The following is a 22176-nucleotide window of genomic DNA, read 5'->3' as shown; positions in this document are numbered from 1 at the left end:
CATGTAGTGTAGCACAGCTAGTGTCTTGGGCAGAAACCACATATTAGCATTCCTGACACTAAGACTGTGCTGATGGTGCACTGCTCCTCCCAAGAGTCTCCAGCCCCAGTCAGCTGCACACAGACGAACAGTCCAAACTGGGATTAAGCCCAGAGTAATGTGTGTGTGAGTGTTTGTGATGGGTGGGAATGTACAGGGTTTCTGTGAATATAATGGAACACCCATTTTCATAAAGCTTTATAAGTACCACCCTGTCAATACGAGCCTTTGTCTAATCTAGTAGATGTTTCCAATCTATTACACGTTTCCTATCCTTTCCGTAAACGTACACGGAAGGTAGATATATAGCTTACTTCCAGTAAAACGTTGTATGTTGTATATCTCTGACCCGGAGATAAAGGAAAACAAACATTGATAAGCAGGGAGGGAGGTCAACAGGGAGGAGGTCAGCAGAGTTTGTTTTGAGACCGTGGGTGAATTCTGTTGCGTCAATGCTGTCCCTCACTCTTCTTCATCCACACTGGAATCAGACACTGAAACTCTGAGGCCTTGACATGACTGCCACCTGTTGGCTTGTCCAAGACATTTAAAATGCATGATTGTATTACTTATGATTGTATAATAACATATTATGTTTTCTAATTGTTTAAACACAATATTATACAGTTATATTATTTAACTGTTACATAAAAAATATAACTACAGTATAATGTAGCTGAGGGATAAAAGCTACAAATAATGTCAACTGACCTACAATCTAACAATTCTTTTGTGTACATATTCATAGTTGTCCTTTCCCTCCACTCCCAGGCCAAGTCATCAGCAGACATGGGCCACTGGCTGGGCCTCCTGCTGTCCCAGACAGGGTCCAAGACCGACCCCGAGGAGCTCACCTACGACTACGTCAACTCAGAGAGGATCTCCAGCATCGTCAACGCAGCCAAGACGTCCTTATAGTGAGCCACACAGCCCCACCTGTCCACCAGCTGTGTTTGTGTGATGACCTATTCAAGAGTGTTTTACTAAGAGCCTTAAACTGTGTGTCTGGAATGTGTGTGGGTGTCAACCAACACCTAATATGCATGACTGGATTTGCACATTGTAAGTGTTCATGTATTGGTCTGGACCTATTCTCCAGACCAGAAATGACAGTGTGTGATTCGTGTGTCGCATGTGTGTGCTGTGTGGGCGTATATATGTCTGTGTGTGTATAATGTGTGTGTCATGCTTCTTGTTTGTGTGTGTGTGTGTGTGTGTGTGCCCCACAGTCTGATGCAGAGGAGGTTCTCTGAGCCCAACAACTACATAGACAGCCTTCCCTCCGTCCCTCATGGCTCAGACGACCTGTATGACGATGTGCCCTCTATAGAGGCCGACCCAGAGGTGAGCCCCTCAGCACGCACTGCCTCTACACCTCTCTGTGGGTGGACAGCTAACAACAGTATGTACCTGCTATAGCCTCAAACAAACGCCAAACGTGAATTGTCGACGAACCTCTTTCACGGGACTTGATAATGTTCTCACCCAAGTGGAAAAAGAGCATGCTTAAATGGAATCGAATTGTATTCAATGCGAGCTAATGGGTGACATCATGAAGAATTTCAAATATGAGAAACAGCGCCCCCCAATTCTTGTTGGATTTTGTATATTCACATGCTTACCCACAAGTATAAGTATAAAATAGTATACTTTATGTATCAAATAGACCATGTACCTCATTCCAGGGTCCGCCATGCAAATGCTCATGCTCCATCTCAGTGTCTGTTGTCCTTCTCCCGTGGTGACAGGACGCTGAGGACAGCAGTGTCCTGGAGAGCCGGGAGGACAGCGGTGTGTGTGGTCAGGAGGAGCCGTGCGGCCCGGAGGTCAAGCCTGCGCTGGGCTCGGGGCAGGAAGCCGCCGACCAGGTTTACCTGGATCTCATACCGGTGAGGTCGTTCCTGCACACGTCCGGTGGGAGGACGTCTCCTCTGAAAGACTCGTCCAGTCCCACAGCAGCCCACGCCGAGGGCCCACTGGACCCCCTCAGCACCGTGAGGCGTGAGAGGGAACGTCTTGGTTCTTTGGATGTGCGTACCACATGGGTGAATTCGGTATCTAATGCTGTATTCCCCAAATAATCATAATTCTGTATTGAAATAAGAGGTGTCTGATGTAAGGTGTATGTTTTTTCAGAAGTTTTAAACAGGGTTGTTCACAAGTTCAGTAATCACACCATAGATTGAATAGATAGCTTTTATTGAAGCAGAGCTGGTAGCAGAGCCAAGCCCGATGGTGGAGGAGGCCGGCAGCAGAGCCGGGCCTGGTGTCCGGGCATGGACTCGGGGTGTGGCGGAGAGTCCTAATGGGTCACGGCCGAGCAGCAGCTCAAGCAGATCCCCTGGGAAGCCTGGATAGATGACAGGGAGAAGCAGAGAAGAAAGGGAAGGGTGGGAGGGTGACAACAACATGCTAGCACAGGGACCAGAGGAATGGAAGATACTTTATACAGAACTCTTAATTGACCAAGGGGAGTTTGGTCGCATTCTTCCGTGCTTTACTGGGCTGATGCGTATTAGTTTGATTGGAGAAGGAGGAGTCTTGGTGTGCCACCTTCCTCCCGAACTTTAGTTAACCGTTTCAGGCCTAACTCCATTTATCAGTTTAAGTGTCTTTGCTTCAACCCGCGTGAAGGAATGGCAGCTGTGAAGGCTTGAAAAAGTCTTAATTGTCCATTTGTTGGATATACACACTGTACATGCTACAATTTCCTAGATCATCATATCAAATCACAGTTAGTAATTATTATATTGACTTAGTCTATGTTCATTGGTTGTAGGTGGAATCAAATAGCCAATCAGACCTTAGCCCTTCGTTGACCCAAAATGGCACCAATCCCACCGCTACCACCAGCAGAAGCGATCCAGAAAGCCGTTCCCCGTGCCCCAGTCCCATCCCTCTCCATACCCCGCCTCAGAAGAACACCTTCCCCAGCCAGGACACTCCGAGGAAGGCTAACCCCGGAACAAAGACCCCTCCTGTCTCCAGTGCAGCTCCCCTCAGCACACACACCCCCAAGACTCAGGTGGGACTGAGCACAGCCAGTCTTCCCCCACACAGTCCCCAGCCCCCCAGAGGAAGGAGCACCAGCAGCGGAGACAAGATCAAGGCTCTGTCAACAGGTGAGAAAGGGAAATAGAAGTGCAACAATGACCTCATGCAAGGAATAGCATTAGAGAGAGCACTGTCAGCAAGGCTGACATTATACTTGACAAAGTCATCGCTTTCAATCGATTGTAAGTGCAGAATTCCCTTTCCGTTTGCCTCTATGAATGGAGATTGTCCATCAAAACACTGACAATCACCATAGTCACTAATGCTATAAACGACGTGAGACGGCAACGTTAGAGGATGGAGACTGAGCCTCTGATGTGTGCAGGTCACCCTGGAGCCATAGAGGCCAAGCTGGGGAAGAACCGGACGGAGGCCGACTTGCGGCGCTACACGGACGAGCGAGACGGTCTGGAGCGCGAGAGGGAGGAGGTGAGGAGCAGCCTGGCCCACCTGAAGAAGCAGAGGAGGGGAACCAAGGAGGAGCTCAGCACCTGCCAAGGTACGGTGCGCCAGCGAAGGCCAAGCCTGATGACGACCGCTCGTTTCAATTGGCTGTGTCGCAGCAGTGAAATACATACAGGACAGTGGGCCCTGAGGACCAGGGTTGAAGACCATTCCTGTAGACCAACATGTTATGTTTTCGCTTGTTTACGACATCTTTAAGCTTGTGCTTTGGCTTGCTTTTGCAAGCACGATCACAGTACCAATCTGAGCTGCTAACTGAGCCCTGACCGTGGTGTGTCTCAGACCCAGGGCTGCAGGCCTCGCTGGAGGCCTGTCTGAAGCAGAAGGAGGAGGCATGCCGGGAGGCTGAGCGCCGGAGGGTGGAGGTGGAGCTGAGGCTGATGGAGGTGAAGGAGAACCTGAGGAAGGTGGAGTCAGGGCCTTTCACTCTAGGGACCACCTTGAACAGTCTCCAAGACACGCCTACGGTTAGTATGACTTTGGGAAAGAATACAGAATATAATAGCTTTATTCTAACATTGATATACTGAGTAAATGTACACATATTTCCTTGGCTGGATAGACCAGAAAATCCTAACACATGAATCTGACCCACTCATCTTGTCATAAAATGACATCCAATATACATAACTGTGCAGGGGTTAGGTCTAGGGGTTTCTTTACGGTAAACATTTGTCAGAAACAAAGTAACATTCAATGACAGCAATGATTCATTAGTCTGATTCTCCTTCCTCTCACATGTTCCTAGCCAAAGGCAGTATCTATGACAACCACCCAAACCAGCAACAGTGGAGACTTGTCCTCACCAATCAACTCTGCCACGGCTCTGAAGAACAGGCCTGCATCCGTCATGTCCTCAAGCAAAGGAAACGTCCTAGAGAAGGCTAAGGTCAGAGGGCATCGACATACACCCACACACGCAAACGCATTGCACTGAGGGTGAAAACACACACACACATTGGGTTGTAATTGTTAGATGTGGTACTTTTCTTGTTCTGGCCATAAGGGGGCGACCACTGTACACCTAACATCAACGTTAGGACTTGATGTGGCAGTGCACTGTGTGTAAAACAAAATATTTCTCTTTTTACACACATAGGAATGGGAGAAGAAGTCCACCACCTAGTACAGAGAGAAAAGGTTATGTTTATGTACAGAGCTGGAGGTCACCTGACTGTGGTGTCCAGGTGGCCCGTGTCCAGGTCCGCTGTTCATCCCCTCACATGGCCAGGCAGGGAGAAGCTACACTGGGCATGAGAGAGCCAATGACCATCTCTGTACCAGCGCTCTCCACCCCCCCACCCCCTTCCTCCCCCTGCCCTCTCGCTAACGTCAGGCCAACCAGAGACAATGACAGGAGCAAGTGCTTCAGAAAAGAGCCAATCACAAAGAAGCACACCTGTCTCCTGGACTACCAATGCCACTGGACAACCTTAGAGTTACAGACTATTTAAAAAAATTATAAGGGAGATATCATCCAGTTATTTGATTATAATGGAAAAGTTGAATGTTTGTTCAATAGACTGAAGTAACATGCCCAAAGATGTGGAAGAGACCACTGAATACCATTTTCTGCCTTTGCCATCTTGTTACCCCCCTACATGGCCATTTGGTACTGTCTAGATCGTAGCTTGGTTCGTGTATGCCGGTAGCCAAGATGTAAATACATATTATTACACAGTTCAATTCTGCCTGTTTGACTTGTTGTATGCTAGCTAAAACTTGCACTTTTTACTCAAATAAAAAGTAGTACTGACAGCAACCGATGCATTTAGTTTGACTTTCTTTAAATAACTACATTCAGCATTTTGCATTGTCACACATGGACACTTGTCAGAATATATATCTTTATACATTTAGCCCTCAACAACTTGAAAAGTACAACAAATTACTATTAATAGTCAAAGCTTCAAAGCGTCAAACAAATTCAAATTGAGGCACACTATTCTGCAAGTTGATCTTCTTAATGGGAGGGAAGGAAATTGGTTTGAGGATACAAATGTTTCTGTACACTTCGTCATGTTGGTGCTACTGTCAGCAGCCTTCCCTTCCTGTTGTTAACTTGGTGATTTCCCACACAAGGACCTCATAGCCAACTTCAGAATCACTGCCCCTTTTTTTGGTGACTATTACAAACAATAGTTCGTAATAGTCATACATGGACACTTAAAATGTGGTCATGATATTGTTCTATCATAGAAGAAAAAAATAAATAGTTTTTATTAAAATAGTGTTATATCTTGTTCTTCCCAGAGAGATAATCCAACAGAATAACAATGACACTTTTGTTATAAAATATTAGGTTATAGAAAATATGGCACTAGTTCAAACATGGTTAACAAATAAGACAGTAAATGAAGCCAGAAATTAAGGACAAAACATGGTCCCTTTGGTAAGTGAATTGTGTTCACCAAGATGAAAATATAATACTAATAATAAATTATTTGTAGTTGCTGTAAGATTGACTTTACAGCAATCTTTAACAAATGAACAAATATTAATTCAGATGTACTGTAGTGTGAAAAAACTAAAATATGTACAAAACCACGTCATACATTGGAGCAATGATGGCTGTATAGTAAGTTTCAGTAATGCGAAATCCTATGGGCTGCATGGGGACCCACTGTCTCTCATCAGAGATTCACCACAATAACAAGCACTGAACATGATATCATCCAAGCCCTCTTTCATAAAAACATCCCTTTACTCCTTTATGTATGTGCATGCCCTTAAAGGTGTCTGCAGCAGAGTACATGTGCTGCGTGCACAGTGTCTGCTCGTTCTGTTGTGTGAGTGTGCGTATGTTTATGTGTGTGTGTTTTTATCAGTGTGTTTTTGAGTGTGTGTGTGTGTGTTTATGTGTGTGTGGAGGAGGCTCCCCTGTCTGTGTGTCTCCTGCGGTGGAGTTTGTAGTGATACAGCAGTTGTTCATGGCTCTTCTTCTGTCTGCTCTTCTTCCTGAGGCCTGCAGGTCTGGGGAGGTCGCCTCTAGAGGACGGCCTGCTACTTCCTGAGAGTCAAAACAGTAACATTGAATAGATCATGTTAACTAAGTACTGTGTAGGCTAAAGACAAAACTTTCAACATCAATAACCTTTGACTGCGACTAGCAGCTCTATAGCTCAATATGTCAGTCGATCGGTCGCAGCTATTGAGAATTTACGCTTGTTGATAAGTAGTGTACAGTTTGAGGAACAGCAGGTCAAGTTTCAGGTCCAACCCAAGTTCCTCTGTGTTCCATATCACTCTAATTTCACCTTTTGTGTACAATAGGCCTTAGGGACCTGGAGAGTGGAGTGAAAGTGAGTGCTCATCGGGTACTGACGTGTCTCGCAGTGGGCCCCCTCGAACCCTTGGCACTGGCACCGGAAGCTTCCTCCAGACAGGATGCAGATCCCGTCGTTCATACAGGGGCTGGGCCTGCACAGGTCTACTGGCTTCTTCACATCTGACGTGAGAATGAAGCACAGGCATTGATAGCTTCAAACCATCTTATTGGTGCTTGTAGCTCAGACGACGATTTGTGTAATGTTCCACTATACATATCATGCAGTATTATACAATTATATATACAGTAACTGAATATATTAGAATGGATTGGCACTGGAATGAGGAAAAAATAACCATGTAAGCCAAAGGAAAACTTTGTAGTTTTCAATGAGACAATGTTTATCATAGAATGTTTTTATGCTGTTGATGACATCATATTGTAATCCCCAATCAACATGTATGAGAATTCATGAATTAGAAAGAGACTGTCGAGGCAATGTTGGAAGATGAGCCCATGTGGCCAAGTCAGGGACGCTGCAACAGTACCTGAACACACCATCTGCACCAGCACATCCTCAAAGTACTTCAGTTCCTCGTAGGACGTCACGGTGACCATGTGGTCCTCTTTCCCGGCGATGCGCAGCAGCCTGTCTCGCTGCACGTCCCCGATCCCGATCACAAACACCGACACGCCGTTCTCCCGGAGCTTCAGGGCAGGGACCGCCGCGTCGTCCCCTCCCGACCCGTCCGTCACCACCACGACCGCTTTGTTGACCCCCGGCCGTGCCCCTTTGCCCACCGTCAGCACGTTGGAGTGGATGTGCAACAGGGCGGAGCCCGTGGAGGCGGAGCCGCCCAGGTAGTTGGCGGCGGCGGCGGCCTTGAGCACGGCAGAGCCGGTGTCGTGGGTGTCCAGGTCGAAGGTGGTGACGGGGCGTCGGCCGTACACCACCAGCGCCACCTGGGCCACGTCCCGGTTGATGTCGAACTGGACGCTGAGGCTGCGCACAAAGTCTCGGAGCGTGGCAAAGTTGTCACGGCCCACCCCCCCGGAGCCATCCAGAGCGAAGACCAGGTCCACAGCCTGGCCCAGACACCCTGAGGGAGGGAAGGAGGGAGACTCACAGCATCGCGGCAGAGCAGATTGGTAAATTCACTTGGTCGTGTCTCATAAAAAGGTTCCGTGTAGAAAGACTACAGGTATTTAGATAATAAGCCTAAAAACAAAGGAGTTACAAACAACTGTCATTACCAGAACCTTTTCCTGCATCTGGGCCTCTTTCATTTACAAAACATCAACGCATTCAACAACAAAGAAGTACCTTGACTGTCCACGCTGCAGATCTTGGCTTTCAGCTCCGGGATTTTGGCATTGAACCTATCAGGGGAGGAGTAGGTGACAGTCCGTTGAGGATTCCCTGTGATATTGTTGAGCTGTTCCTTTAAGGCGTCAGGCCCCACCCCTATGAGGAAGATCTCCCGGTCCCTGGCGTATTTCGAGGGCTCCACCACCTCGTCGACGGCTGGCGTGGCCGTCAGCAGCACCACAACTCGAGGGAGGTCGTCGGTCACGTCGGCAAACACCGGGGCGCTATGGAAACCATGGCGGGTCACGTAGCGGAGCGCCTGACCCGTTTTCGTTTCCCCTCCGATGGGTTGGAGCCCGTCCACTGCTTTGAGGAGACCCCTTACATCCCCTTTAAACTTGCCCACCGGAGCTTCCACGCGCGTCTCACCACCAAACACGGCCAGGCCCACCAGCGTGGGGGTGTCGTGACCCATCACGGCCTGTAGGAAGCGTTTGAGGAAGGATTTGAGGCGCAGGAACCCCTCTAAGGTGAGAGTGGTAGAGCCCTCTATGAGGAAGAGTAGGTCCACGGAGCAGTCCAACATCAGCTTCGGGGCTGGGGGAGGGGGAGAGGATAGGGTCAGTTTGTGGACTCATTCACAGGCACTGTATACAGCATTTTCAGGTTTTCACAAAAATCTTATTCTTCCATCATTCAGCACTATATTCTTGATAGAGATCTCGGCTGAAACTGGGGTGAGGGTAGAACAGGGGTGTTTTAAAAATATAGCTCATTCAACAAAAATACCATAGGGGCTCATGCATCTATTCTAGGGTCAGGGGTCAGATCTGTGTTGTCACCAAGCAGTGCTGACAGCCACAAAGTAGGAATGCATGAAGAATGTGTTCCCCTTTCTGGACTACATCTCCTGTCTTTCTCTTCCTTCATTCGGAAGATGAATCGTATCTCACATCATCTCAAAGTAAGCCATGAATAGTTTAGGCTCAAGTCAGATACTCTATCCAGCCATGACAAAGCATGGAAACAAAGCATCGAAATATCAGTTAATTGATCGTGACTGGTAAAAGCAAGTCTACCCTTAATGTGGTCAACACTATGTGGACCCCACAGTTGAAAGTGTAAATGAGAGACTGTCTTGACCACCTCCACTCACCACATTGGGGGTGTCCTCCATAGCCGGGCAGACAGACACAGCGGAACGCCTCTGGCCCCTCAGAAACACACGTGCCCCCGTTCAGACAGGGCTGGGAGTCACACGGTTCTGGGACACAACACAACCATGGTTTGTATACATGTTGGATGGGAAGGTATGTGGTGATGTGTGGTGTGTGGGTGCATGGGTGTGCGTGTGTGTGTGTACGGGTGTTTTTAGGGACTTACCTGGACAAATAGTTCGATGGCAGACTGTCTGGTGTCTCTTGTAAACCTTATTCCACCTGCAACATGAAGCAGCTTCTGTTATGGAAAATCCCCATAAACTGACACACTGTAGAATTATCTTCTTTGTTCAGGAACAGATGCATCTAAATGACAGCTGTTTCCTTCTGAATGCACCGAAGTAGATTCCAACACATGAACCAGGGATGATATAGATATTTTCAGGTGTTTGGCTGAAATAACAAGGTATGAGAAGAAACGATAATAGAAGTGTCACTGTTTTCTAAGGACACATAAACACCATACAAGCGTAGAGACACTCCACACACCTAAGTCAGAGGATGTCCTATCAAGGACAGGTCGCTCTTTCATATCCTGTTTGAGCATGTACATGTAGAATGTACGTGACCATGCGGTCAGACAGTGTCGCAGTGTGTACTTGTGTGTCAGGGGGGGAAGTAGGGCGTGTTGTCTGTGCTGACCTGTAAAAAGGACAGAGGGAGGTGTATGGAGAGTAGCCTTTTGAGCCTTTCCAGCACATGAAGTTGCCCTGGAGTTCCTTCACGGTCTCCAGAGTTTTCCTCTCGCAGGGCAGCGTCTCCGTCTGACAGCCTGAAGAGAGGGAGGGTGAAGAGGCCGAGAGCAGTGAGGGGTCAGTGTCTTCTGAACACCGCCAAAAACACACAACGATCCCTAGCAATGATCCCAAACGATGATGCTTGAAAATGTCTCAAGAAGGAAAGTGCGAAAATGCTCAGATTAGATTGTTAGGTTTCTCCTGTGGGTTAGGCCTATGTTAGGTACCTGTGGGTTAGGCCTATGTTAGGTACCTGTGGGTTAGGACTATGTTAGATGGGTTGGGGCTATGGTAGGTGGGTTAGGGCTGTGTGAGATGGGACAGGGCTGTTAGGTACCTGTGGTTTAGGGCCAAAGTACGGTAGCTACCTGGGGGTACAGCAGTGCAGACTGAGGAGGTGGTGAGGGTGGTGTACAGGCCGTTGACCGCGTCTTGGACATGCTCTGCGAAGAACACGTGACTCTCCACAGGCTCGCTGGCCAGGGCGTGGAGTTCCTCCCACCTGTGAGAGGGATAGAGGGAGGCAAGGTAGAAAAAAAGAGAGACAGCTCATAACATTAACCACCGAAAAACTGTGACGTAGGGGTCCGTTTTGCCTAAAGAGAGGGAGAAAGAGAGACATTGAAAGAGAGCGTTTGACATTGAAAGAGCGTGTTTTAAAGAGTTCTGTTGGAGAACACTGAAGGAGAGAGATGGTTCCCCAGTTCCAGTCCCTTTTGTAACCATGGGGCAAACGGTGCCAACAGACACCCCAGGGTAAGAGGCAGGCAGACAGAGAGACTAGGGGATGTGTGTGTGTGTGGTTTTGCTATGCGTGGGCAGATCTTGAAGCAGAGGAAGTGTCAACTCTATTCTTTACTAAGCCTCCTAGCTAAGCAGGGGGATCATTAATGAAGATTCTTCTCTCTTTTCCTGCTTGGACCCCGCCCTATATTCAACTCCACACACACCCTGCAGACACACACAATTAACAAACCACTAACCCCCCCCCCCCCCCCCCCCCCTTCCGTATCACGCACACAAGCAGACGCCCATACCTACCTGGGGTAGCGGAGTCCCACAGCAAACAGGGTGACGCCCATCTGCTTGAGCTCCGTAGCGGCCTTGAACACGGCGCCCTGGGACTTCCCGTCGGACAGCAGGATGACGATCCTGGGAACGGTGGCGTTCCGCCCGCCCGGGAATCCCTTCTTCAGGATGTACTTCAGAGCCAGACCTGTCTGGGTGCTGCCCCCTCTGGCAGGGAGGGAGAGGAGGAGCAGAGGAGACACGGGAGGGAGATGATAGCGAGAGGAAGGTGGAGGAGGTAAGGGAAAGGAGGAGCAGAAGAGGGGGATGGAGGGAGAGGGATGAGGAGTTGATGTGGTGGGTGGAGGAGAGGTGAAAGGGGAACAAAAGTTGGCATGGGGAAGGAGAGGTATAGAGAGGGAGGGAGGGAGGAGGGGTTGAACAATGTGGTGGGAGAGTAATGACGTGGGGGGAGATAAACGAGGGAGAGATGGGGGGGGAGGAGTGTGAGGGGAGAGGAGGGGAACAAGGTGGTTCAGAGCAGAGGAGGAAGAAGGGGGGGGGGGGGAGAGGGACAGAAGGCGGAGGAAGGGAAAAACAGAGAATTAAAGACGGTGAGTCTATGGGTGGTTTCAGTATTCTGTTTCATGTCTGCGTACTTTCACAGTGTTTACAGGGTGGAAGATGGTAATTGCTGGGAGAAGCCTGACAGGAACGTGAGTGTTGGAAATGTGATAGTTGTGGCCTCGTTGTTGACCTCTCTCATACACAAACAATGAATTGTCTAGGCATTCAAGCCGGCGTAGACTATACATACTGTAACATACAAAAGACTGGGATCCACTGTGAGGGCACTCACTACAATAGCAATACACAAGAAGGAATACACTACACATAGGAATGTATATATACATAGTAGACACACACACACACACACTTTGTTCAAGTGTACCAGTTTATCCAATTTCCAAGCAGGATTATCTACTCTTAATCTGAATTTAATTTGCTTCTAGTACCAGAGACCCCTTCCCTATATCCTTGCCAAACTTCAAATTGTGTGTGTGTGCGTGAATAATATGTGTGTATCCCAAAGCCTTATGTGGTATACTCACATCTATAGGGGGTCATCTGTGGTGTCGGAAATGTTTAGGGAAAGAGGGACCTATTCTATCAACAGTGTCTTTGTCTCTCGTTACCTCAGTGGGTGTCTCTCTACATTTCTGCCAATCACTCCACAATAGTACGAGGCCGCTGATTTGTCTAAAATTGGTGAAGCACAACAGCAGGGAGATTCACATGGCATCATTGAAGCACGTACCAAACACTTGGAGGCATTTCAGACGGGGCTTAAAGAGGCTCACACAGCAGTTGTGCAGGACTGACGTGAGATATTTCCACAGCAGTCGTGTGAAATCATCCTTTCACACCCCCCCCCCCGCCCTCTCTGGGAAATGGTACGTCCGGCTGGATTAGCAAGTTTTGGGCCCGCCGCCCAAGAATGAATTTGCAGGGGTGTAAATCAACAACTCAACTCCTGGGTCTGGATTAGGTGCATTACCCCTGGTTTTTACTGAGCAACTCAGTCGATCATTCTTGAGGAATTGACTCTTTTTTTCTGGCTGACCATTCAATAATTGGTGGTTACTGACACTGCCAAAGACATTCAGTAACTAAAGCAAAACAAATCCTGTAGAAGAAGGCAGAACTGATAAGAGAGGAGCCTGTACTGTACCTGTAGGTGACTTTCTTCAATCGTTTCCGCAGCTCTGCCTTGGTGGAGTAGGAGTCTAGAGAGATCTCCAGTCTCGGAGAGGAGCCAAACTGGATCAATCCCACTCGCACCTGAACACAGAAGACCATAAAAGTAATGTCTTTATGGGAATCTGAAAGATGAGATGTCCCTCTCGGGAAATGTATTGTGGGGGGGAGGGGGGGGGAGGGTTGCAATCGTTCCAATGATGGTAATTCAAGAAGAATTTATGAAGAACTACTAATGCACCCATATGAATTGGATTTATGATGCCTGTACTCAGAGTGGCACAACAACATTGACTTGTGATTTGGACAGATAACACGAGTTACCTTTGCACCCGCGTTCGTGTGGCTTGTACCTTGTTGGGCCTGACGTCCAGAGCTTCTGTCAGTTTGAGTGCGTAGTGTTTGGATCTCTCAAAGCTGCCCTTCCCCACGCTGTAGGAACCGTCCATGAGGATAAGCACGTCCATTGGAGTAGAACACTTCATCACTACGTACACACGGCGATGAAGGGAGAGTCAAACGCATGTCCGCACACTCCGACCACCACACACACTTGCACGCATACAGGAAAAAGGGGATCGATTTCACGTTAGGTTAGCACAAACACACAAACGAACATGTAGTATACACACAGCCATTCACACACACACACAAAAAAGAAGAGGTAAAAAAAACAACATGGCTTTCTTCCCAGTAAACTAACAGGACCGCACACACACATTCAGCTGCAATCAATTGGTGGCTGGATGCCAAGCAGTTGCATTCCTGGCTGAGCATCTTGTTATTCAATTAGTTGATTTGTGAGCTACGCTTGTTAACTTGCAATAAGTCTCACTGTGAATGAATGAATGAATAACAAACTCACACAATGATACACAATGTCACATAGCAGTCGTCTTCTTCTTCTCTCTCTCTCAAACATTCACACACACATATACAATAACACACACACAATCTTTTTCTCCCCCACACACACACACACACACACACACACACACGCACACGCACACGCACAACGTTGAGCATGTTTGTACCGGCTGGCAGTGTAAATGATGAGTGGTGTAGCTGTCATGTCAGAACACGCCCTCGGCCGTAAAGGGAGCGATTAGAGCTGGAGACGGCCTGCTGTCGTCTGTCAGACGGCACAGAAACATGTTCCTGCTCTCCCAACCAGCCCAGTCACACACACACACACTCACGCACACACACAACCTTTGGATCACATACGCAGGTATCACACACACACGACTAACTCTTCCCCATTGCAAGCGGTACACCATCACACGCATCAACCGTGCAGCCTGTTGAGAACACGGCGAGAGAAGGACCAAGGCCAGCCTGAGGTCCACATGGTACTCACTGTCTCCTGCAGTGTGGATCTTACTGATGGTCTCACGGTTGGCTTGGATCTCCTGCACAGAGCGCACAGGGTTAACTGTGGGGAAGAGAATAGCAACAACTTCAAAAGGAGTCACTTAAGAAAATGGTGAGTGAAAGAACAGAGGTCAAACGAAAACATCTGAAACCCTTTTTGTTTTGGTAACGTAGATTTGACAACCGGTCAGAAAGGTGGAGCCTGACAATCAGTTGGTTCAGTCAGGATGTTTAGGAACACTAGCTGGGAGGCTGAACCATTAGACCATCCTACTGTCGTGTCATGTCAGTGACAATTGGTATGTGGATAAAGTGATGAGAAGTTTGAACAACTGTAGGGCTGGGATGTGACTCACAGCCTAGAGCATAATGATAGAGAACAAACTCAAAACGACAACCTCTTATTAGCACGTGCCCATGGAGTGTGTTTATCCCTCCTGTGCTACGCACACAAGAACCCTGCACCCTCCCCACACACACACACACACACACACACACACACACACACACACACACACACACACACACACACACACACACACACACTTCCCTAGGGCCAAGGGGGGCCCTAACCCCCATGGTCTCTAAATGTTAGTTGTCTACCATTTTGAACTCTTTAAAAAGGGACGTAATTTAGAGGGATTGGCATTCCAACCACGCCCCCTGGGTCTTGTGAATGAACGGGAGCGAAGCTGTCCTCAAAGTGAGTCCTACTAGCTGCTTGATTGAACAACCATCCTCTCCCCCTTTTCACAACAACCCATCAAATTGGAAGACAGGGTGACAGCAACGTGGAGAGATGAAATCCTTTTATCACAGTAGCTTAATGGGCACCATTGCTTTTCTCCGGGGCGGTGTGTGGTTTGGAATGGGGGCATGTAATCTTGGATGCACAAACATTGAGGAATGAGTAGGCCTTCCCATATCACCATGGTGACCACCGAGTGACAGGCAAATATCTAGCGAGTCTGGGGAAAGTATGATGGTTCATTGGTGCGCAGAAAGCTTATGTGCTTTCAGTGTCCTTCCTTCACTAGACCAATTTAAAGGGACAATACAAAGAGTTTGTGATGCTTGTTGAGTGATAGAAACGTGTACACTGAACAAACATGAACGTATGCCAACTAAAAACCTGCTACTGCATGAGAGCCAGTGAACATGTGTCTCCTATTCAGCTCTTCATAAATACCCAACCCTACATGTGTCATATTACAGGGGATGTAATAACTAAGGAATCACTAGTGTCGACCACAATGCTACACCCCATTGCCACTATACTGAGCTAGATTCTGTGCTGTTATACTGTAGTAGTTGGTGCCCCAGCACACACACAGACAAACAAATCAAATCCACGGAAAATGTTCATCACTACCTCTACCACTGAGGCCTGTCTACATCGTATAAACACTATAAAAAGTTTTCAAACCGTGCTTTTCAGTCACATCACTTCTGCATGTCTTCTTTCCTGCTAAAGTAGGCTACATCAACACCTCTTCTCCTGTCCAGGTGCTTCGTGAAGGCAAAAAATGACTTTTCCAACACTCTTATCTTGCAAAAAAAAAGCTGCTTAGCTGTGCCCCAAGGCTCACGACCAGTTCCAATTCATGTTCACGTCCTTTGTGATGTGATTCAGCCATGGAACAGACAATCAATGCTGAGGCTAACAGGGGGTATTCTTTTCATGGTTCACGACAGCCCTAAACAGACAGCTGGATACAGAGTACAACTTTGACTGGTTTAAATCTCATCGCATCACTTCATCTTCGAAATCATTTGGCTCAACCTTGACGGTCCATAACATCAGATAACACCATTTCATTTCATCTTAGGGTTAGTCTTCCACACGGTCCAATACGACTACTTCAACTGTGTCAACCACACTTCCAACGTTGACTTTGATCTTCAAAGTGACAGTGACCTCTAACTTGAACGAGTCACGATGCTTCACATGACCCCACAGGGCCCCCGACTTGTGGAACCTTAAGGCCTGTATAGGCAGTTTTATAGTGTACATCGAAGGCCCTTTCTGAACACGGTCATTCTTTTCACCTCAAACCCCCTCACAGATTTACAACACGTGTATAATGTGTGTAGGAGAAAGCTTTGTGGGGGTGAGGAGCCTAGCTGACAGGACGACCCGTGTCAGTGAGAGAGGAAAGCTAAGGGGCTTCTGGGAAGGTTCCCAGGAATCTCCCAGGAAAACTATGATTAGGTGCTATCTATCCGTGGAGCTGGGTGCATGGAGCTGGGATTATATGGATCCTGAGGTCCTCAAACACTGGAACATGTTATTTGTCTTGTCAGCAAGGGAGGGAAAGGGGGAGCCGTCTAAGCCATGCACCAGTCTGGTTTTTGAAGTTCAAAGTGTTGTAATGGCCAACAGTAAATACTTTGGCAGACGCTAAAGCAGTTATTTTAGAAAACACCTTAACTGGTATATTGGTCCTAGCAATAACGCCTCTTCCTCAGGGCGAATGTTCATAGCCCAAGTGCATTCTGTGGATAGGCTATAAAAGTTAGACAAATCTCAGCTGTCTGGCAAGAAGCGATAAAATCTGACAGACAAGGAGCAATGAAATTCACAACTGTTCGAAAGGGGTAAAAACATGCTTGTAAAACATGTCACACAATCCTCACTGAACTGTAAAATAGTACTCCACTTGTTTCCAGATATTACCGGTACATTCATGCTTAACTATGTGCACCATTTACAAGTTCCTAGTTATCCTTTCCTGTGGACTTCCTTTGAGTTGGCTTTTCTCAAGGTATCTCTTTTTAAACATGACCGTTCTTTCATATGTTCCTGTAACATCTGCTTCTCCGGTGGTGTTTCGGGGTGAACCTACCTTGAATGAGCAGCAGAGCAAGGAGACAGGAGAGCTGGCTGGTATGATGCATGTTGGGGAAACCTGGAAGGAAATACTCAAGTTTAGAGGAAACAGCATCTCACCCTTTAGCCATCTGAGTGGAGAGGAGAGAGAGAGAGAGAGAGAGAGAGAGAGAGAGAGAGAGAGAGAGAGAGAGAGAGAGAGAGAGAGAGAGAGCTAGAGAGGTAGACACAGAGACATTCTTTTAGTGTGTGTTTGTGAAAGACTTTCAGCGTAAATTACCACTGGAGGGAGAGAGTGGGAGTGAGGTAAAGACAGAGAACGGGGGTTACAAGAGGAGAATTGAACCGACAAGAATAGGACAGCACAGCTGTGCTCTATTCTAAGTAACAGAGGACCACAGAAATATTTTAACGAGGGTGCTACTGTAAAAGGTAAAAGCGCAGGACAGGGCACAGAAAGGCTATTCTAATAACATGCACACAATGTGGGGCGTGGAGTACCAGGCTAAAGAGTTCTACATGCACTGCTAATATACACTGAAGTGAGCACAGGTGGACATTGCTGGGAAGAATCCGTTCCATTTAGAATATCATGGAAACCAAAGATGATGATAAAGTGACCTATGAAGCCAACATTGTTTCAGGCATCAGGAAGTGTTTTCATAGTAATAAACGAATGTGTATTCTAATATCTAGTCTCATGGCATGGACAGTGTTTACTGCGCAATGTAGCGGCATCATAGCACTTGTACTGTATGAAGGGCTTGAACTGTGTGTTCAAATCCCACAGTTCACAGGTTCTGAGGAATTAGGAGTGTCCACTGCATGCCACTAAGTCATTTCAACATCAATCAGAATGTTTCATGATATTGCAACTAGACTAATCATTTACTTGTGTGTGTGTGTGTGTGTGTGCGCGCACATGTGAGGAGGTAATGGGAATAATTAAATGAAAGGAGGAAGTCTACCCTGTGCCTTCCGGAGAAGGCGTCAATCGCAAAGAGCGCTGTTCAATGGCAGACCATTACAAAGCTGTCTGTGTCAATAAAAAAAAAGATTGATGACAAAGTATTTTGCCCTAAACAGGTCATATTTAATGCAACAGTACATACCTGTGCTACATAGCCTTAGTTAAAAGCACAAAGTAAAGGTCTGCAGTTAGACAAGGAGCAAAGACCATTAACTAACGACACAATTGGAATCAGATGGGTTGAAATTGGAATCAGCTGACAGAATTGGTAACAACGCAGTTGGAGCACAAATGGTCACCTGCCCAGTAGAGTAGATGTTACTTATAGAACGGAAGGATGACTTGAACAACAACTGGGGCCATTATTATCCCATCTTATCCTGAAGTTCCAACTGGGAAACAGGAAGCAACCACTGTTTTTTGTGTTAATTGACAACTTTCTATTTAATCTGCCAGAAAGGAGACAAAGTGCATAGATGCTGATCTTAGATCAGCTCCACCTGTTTCCTAGTAAGGTCTAAAGGTTGTACTTGTGGAAAGTAAAGTGACTTTGGATCTGTCCTGAAGCGAAGGAAGTTCCTCCACTCTCTGACCCTCGCCTATTCACAAGGAAAAGGCCAAAGGTGAAACTTTCAAGGCCTGAACAAGAGGATGAAATGAAAAGATGTTGACAAGTGACTGCAACCCTTCTGCAGCATAGGGACAGGGGAGCAATGAGTGAGGTTGAGTGACTGCCTCATACAGTTTCCAGCCCAATGAACTCCATGCACCCACTGTTTCTCAAAATTGGTCTCAGACCTGCAATAGATAGGCCGTGCAGGCGTGACATATCTCAAACTCTTAATTACGAACAACCTCTGCTACATCCAGGTTCCCCAACAATAATAACAGCCTCATTCAAACACCCGAGCAAGTTGGAAAGCAGAGCTATTTACATACGTACATACTGTACATACATAACCAAACACAAAGAGGGCATGCATTCTTTCAGATGGAAATGCCCACAAGTCACTACCACTGGTCTGTGTGACTATGCTTTGTCATCAAAGACACATAGACACTACATTATCTTTACGGTTAAACCCCCATATCGACTTCCCTCCATTTGTTGAGTCTGTGTGGTTGACAAAGGATGATTACAGTATTTCTGACAGTCTGCCTCAAAGCTGTTGGCGTGCCAACAGATAAAGAGATAACATCTCACCTGCTTTTGATGTGAGCATCTGTGTGTGTGTCTCTGTGTGCGCATGGCACAGTTCACTTACTGAAATATGTCTAGGAAAAGTGTGTGACTCCCTTCTCAGGTCTGCAGTGTGAAATCTTATTGGTTGGGTTCCAAGTGCCTTGTGGTTTGCCAGTGGTGAGATTATACATCTAAGGATTTGCGGTGCGATTCCAAAGATGACACACTGAGCCATAAAACCTCTCACAGACTCAAGGCCTGCAGATATCTGAGGAACAGTCATATCCTATCGAGGAGTGAATGGCAAATGTCAGGAAGTGTATGTGTGTGTGTGTGTGTGTGTCTATGCCTTGAGAAGAGAATGTGAGTCCGATTTGAGGAGGGGAGAGCGCTCCTAAAGAGCAGCCTCTTTGTCTGTGATAGCCATCTAAGGCTCCGACACAGGAGTGCCTCTGTTAGAGCCCGTTCAGAAAGCGGCCAAAGAAGCCCAGCGAGATAACCATCAGTGGCCTACTGCTCCCTTTGTGTGCTCACCAGGGCATCTCAAGGACTGGAGATTTCATTAAGGAGTGAGGGGGCTTAGGCTTAGATACACACAAGCATGCACTCATGCATACCCACTTACACACACATTCATGATCATGATGAAGTACACAGACAAAATCATACTGACACACTTGGTACTTCACACACACACACACACACACACACGCACGAGCACACACCTTACTTCTCTGGCATCCTCTTCTAACACATTCCGTAGGACCCTTCACCCAACCTAACCTCCTTTCTCTCCTCCCTCTCTCTCTCCCCCTCTGTCACTCTAATGGAGTCACATTCCAGTATTATCTGAGATTTCTTCTCATGTCCCTTAAGAAATGATCTCAACATAAATATGCTGAACTTCCACAGTAATTAACAAGTAGAAAGTTTGTTATAAAGCAGATTGTCAGGTTGTGCCACACATAATTGCTTCTCTTTCATCTGAAACTTCCCCCAGTCCACCTGTTTGAGGGAAACTGTATTGAACTGTATTTAATGTCAATTTAAAGGCTACTACTTTTGATATATATATATATACAAAACTATAACTGTTAATCTAATGAGAGAAAACTAGTTAAACAGAACAATATTGTTTCCATTTGTAGTAGCCAGGCTAATGTGGAAAACCAGAACCAGATAGGTTCTCCTCCACACCAGAGAGAACGATGTGGAACATGTGCAAACTGTAAAATACGAATACAAACTCACACCAAGAGCAGAAACAGTTAATGTACGTGCCTTCTGTTTCTGAAAGTCAGAAAACTGCATCCACACCACATAATTAGAAAGGAGTGCTCTTGAACTCACTTCATACAAATACTAGGAATTTAACCTAGAATGTAAACACACATGCTATTTACAAAACCACACCTGCACACACACTTTTAAAAATCAGAATCCATATAGGTTTTCCAACCATCCTACCATGTCAACATTCCCCATTGAGTGGATATTCAGAAAGATCTCAAATTAATTTGACTGGGTTCGTTTTAATCCAGATTGGGCATGTTATATGAGCAATGACAGACAGACACACTGACCTTATCCTAAACTTTAGGAATTGTTCCTTACAACTACTGCTTAAAGCGCCTTACAGTAAGTCATTTTTTACATGTACAAGCATGTTTCTTATGAAAGTGTGGAAAAATGTAAAACATATTTGAGGAGCAGTGTCAGTAGACTGTAGAGTAGTATATTATACTGACAACTAGGCATACTTGAACATTCGTGTAATAAAGGATAGTTACTTTGAAACATGGCCCTTAATCAATTTCAAAAGAACACTGATCAAGTGTTTCAAGTCCAACTTACAGGCCCAGACAGAAACACTCACACACACACACACTTCAAAGAGCTCTGCTCAGTGGCATGTCCTTAACGCTTTTAGGAAACACAAGTATGCTCACAAGTTGAGAGACAAAAATAGCCCATGTATTACACTCCAAAATTGTTTTTATATTTGCAATCAGAAACCAGATAGATTGTTTCATCTGGACATCATTGTCCTTCTGTGTGATCACTTACAATAATAAGACTTCTGCGACTGGATCAGGGTGTTTGTTTTTGTAAAACATTGCTCAAAGTTTCTTTCCTTAGGGAATCATTTACCGAGATGGAGATAAAACAATACTGTTGCGTTGAATTTCTCTACACAAAAGAAATCACGACAGCCTAATTGATTATGGACAAATTGGTACAGTAACTGTCAAATAGCTTTTTTTTTTGTAAACATACAGATCAGTGCGCGAGTACATGCCTAGTCAATAAATTGCCAAAAAAACATTTCCAATTTCAGCACTGCAATGTATTAAGAGTTATGGAATGAATTGTGGCAAGTACATACCATGTAATATTCTGTTAAAATATCGGATGCACGAACCAAAACAGCTGAGTTCGTTCCCACAGACGCGTCTTTTGGATAACAGATCCCCCAAACTCCGCAGCGCAGCACTCACTCTCTGCCTTCTACTCTCACTTCCGCAGTGGGTTAACATCTGATTTCATTCGCTTCTGGGATGGGCAACCAATCCTGTCATTCCCACTTCCGAGACGACCAGTTTACTCCAACATTGCAAACAAGATGCTTTAATTTCCTGTTGCTCCAAACAATGGAAATATGAATCGCCAAGGTCAACCTGTAGATTCAAAGTAGGTAGGCTACTCTGTAGATTAGGAGCAAATATTCCATCTAGCTACAGGTGTTGAAGAGTCAAATCATAAGACGGTAGATATTGTTGTAGCGGTATACTAATGCACACAGTAGTGCACCGTATTTAGAGGTATTATTTCGAGTATTGTGATGTACTTTATATTAAAGTGCCAATGGTGTCTGAAGACTGTAGAACTTGGGAAGTGTGTGGAGTTTAAGATAGGTCCGTGAGTGTGTTGGTATGTGCAGGTGTGTCCAGGTGTAAGAAG

The 22176-nt window shown here is 46.3% G+C and overlaps 3 protein-coding genes across 4 annotated transcripts in view; 2 read left to right on the top strand and 1 right to left on the bottom strand.

The window, feature by feature from the left end:
• afap1l2 (actin filament associated protein 1-like 2) overlaps nt 1-5312 on the top strand; it is a 32898-nt gene extending 27586 nt beyond the window's left edge. For both annotated transcript variants that reach the window (XM_067244720.1, XM_067244719.1), the window contains exons 12-19: nt 811-956; nt 1269-1383; nt 1788-2069; nt 2819-3161; nt 3419-3592; nt 3841-4025; nt 4307-4447; nt 4658-5312. In XM_067244720.1, the coding sequence (XP_067100821.1) occupies nt 811-956; nt 1269-1383; nt 1788-2069; nt 2819-3161; nt 3419-3592; nt 3841-4025; nt 4307-4447; nt 4658-4684 (1413 nt within the window). In that variant the 3' untranslated portion in view covers nt 4685-5312. The remainder of the gene's footprint in view (nt 1-810; nt 957-1268; nt 1384-1787; nt 2070-2818; nt 3162-3418; nt 3593-3840; nt 4026-4306; nt 4448-4657) is intronic.
• LOC136950101 (inactive rhomboid protein 1-like) overlaps nt 1-22176 on the top strand; it is a 170782-nt gene that overhangs the window by 98366 nt on the left and 50240 nt on the right.
• On the bottom strand, nt 5394-21715 carry vwa2 (von Willebrand factor A domain containing 2). Its single transcript, XM_067244727.1, has 14 exons — nt 21602-21715; nt 17079-17141; nt 14219-14293; nt 13212-13345; nt 12833-12942; nt 11134-11328; nt 10461-10594; nt 9998-10127; nt 9519-9574; nt 9292-9399; nt 8151-8732; nt 7375-7926; nt 6884-7006; nt 5394-6568 (listed from the first exon to the last, which is right to left on the bottom strand). Exons 2-14 carry the CDS (start codon nt 17128-17130, stop codon nt 6414-6416), a joined length of 2406 nt encoding a protein of 801 aa, XP_067100828.1. The 5' UTR covers nt 17131-17141; nt 21602-21715; the 3' UTR covers nt 5394-6413.

The sequence above is a fragment of the Osmerus mordax genome, chromosome 10 (assembly GCF_038355195.1).
Source record: "Osmerus mordax isolate fOsmMor3 chromosome 10, fOsmMor3.pri, whole genome shotgun sequence".
Lineage (NCBI taxonomy): Eukaryota > Metazoa > Chordata > Actinopteri > Osmeriformes > Osmeridae > Osmerus > Osmerus mordax.
Note: the sequence above shows the minus strand (reverse complement) of the source record. Positions and strands in the feature narration are given on the sequence as shown.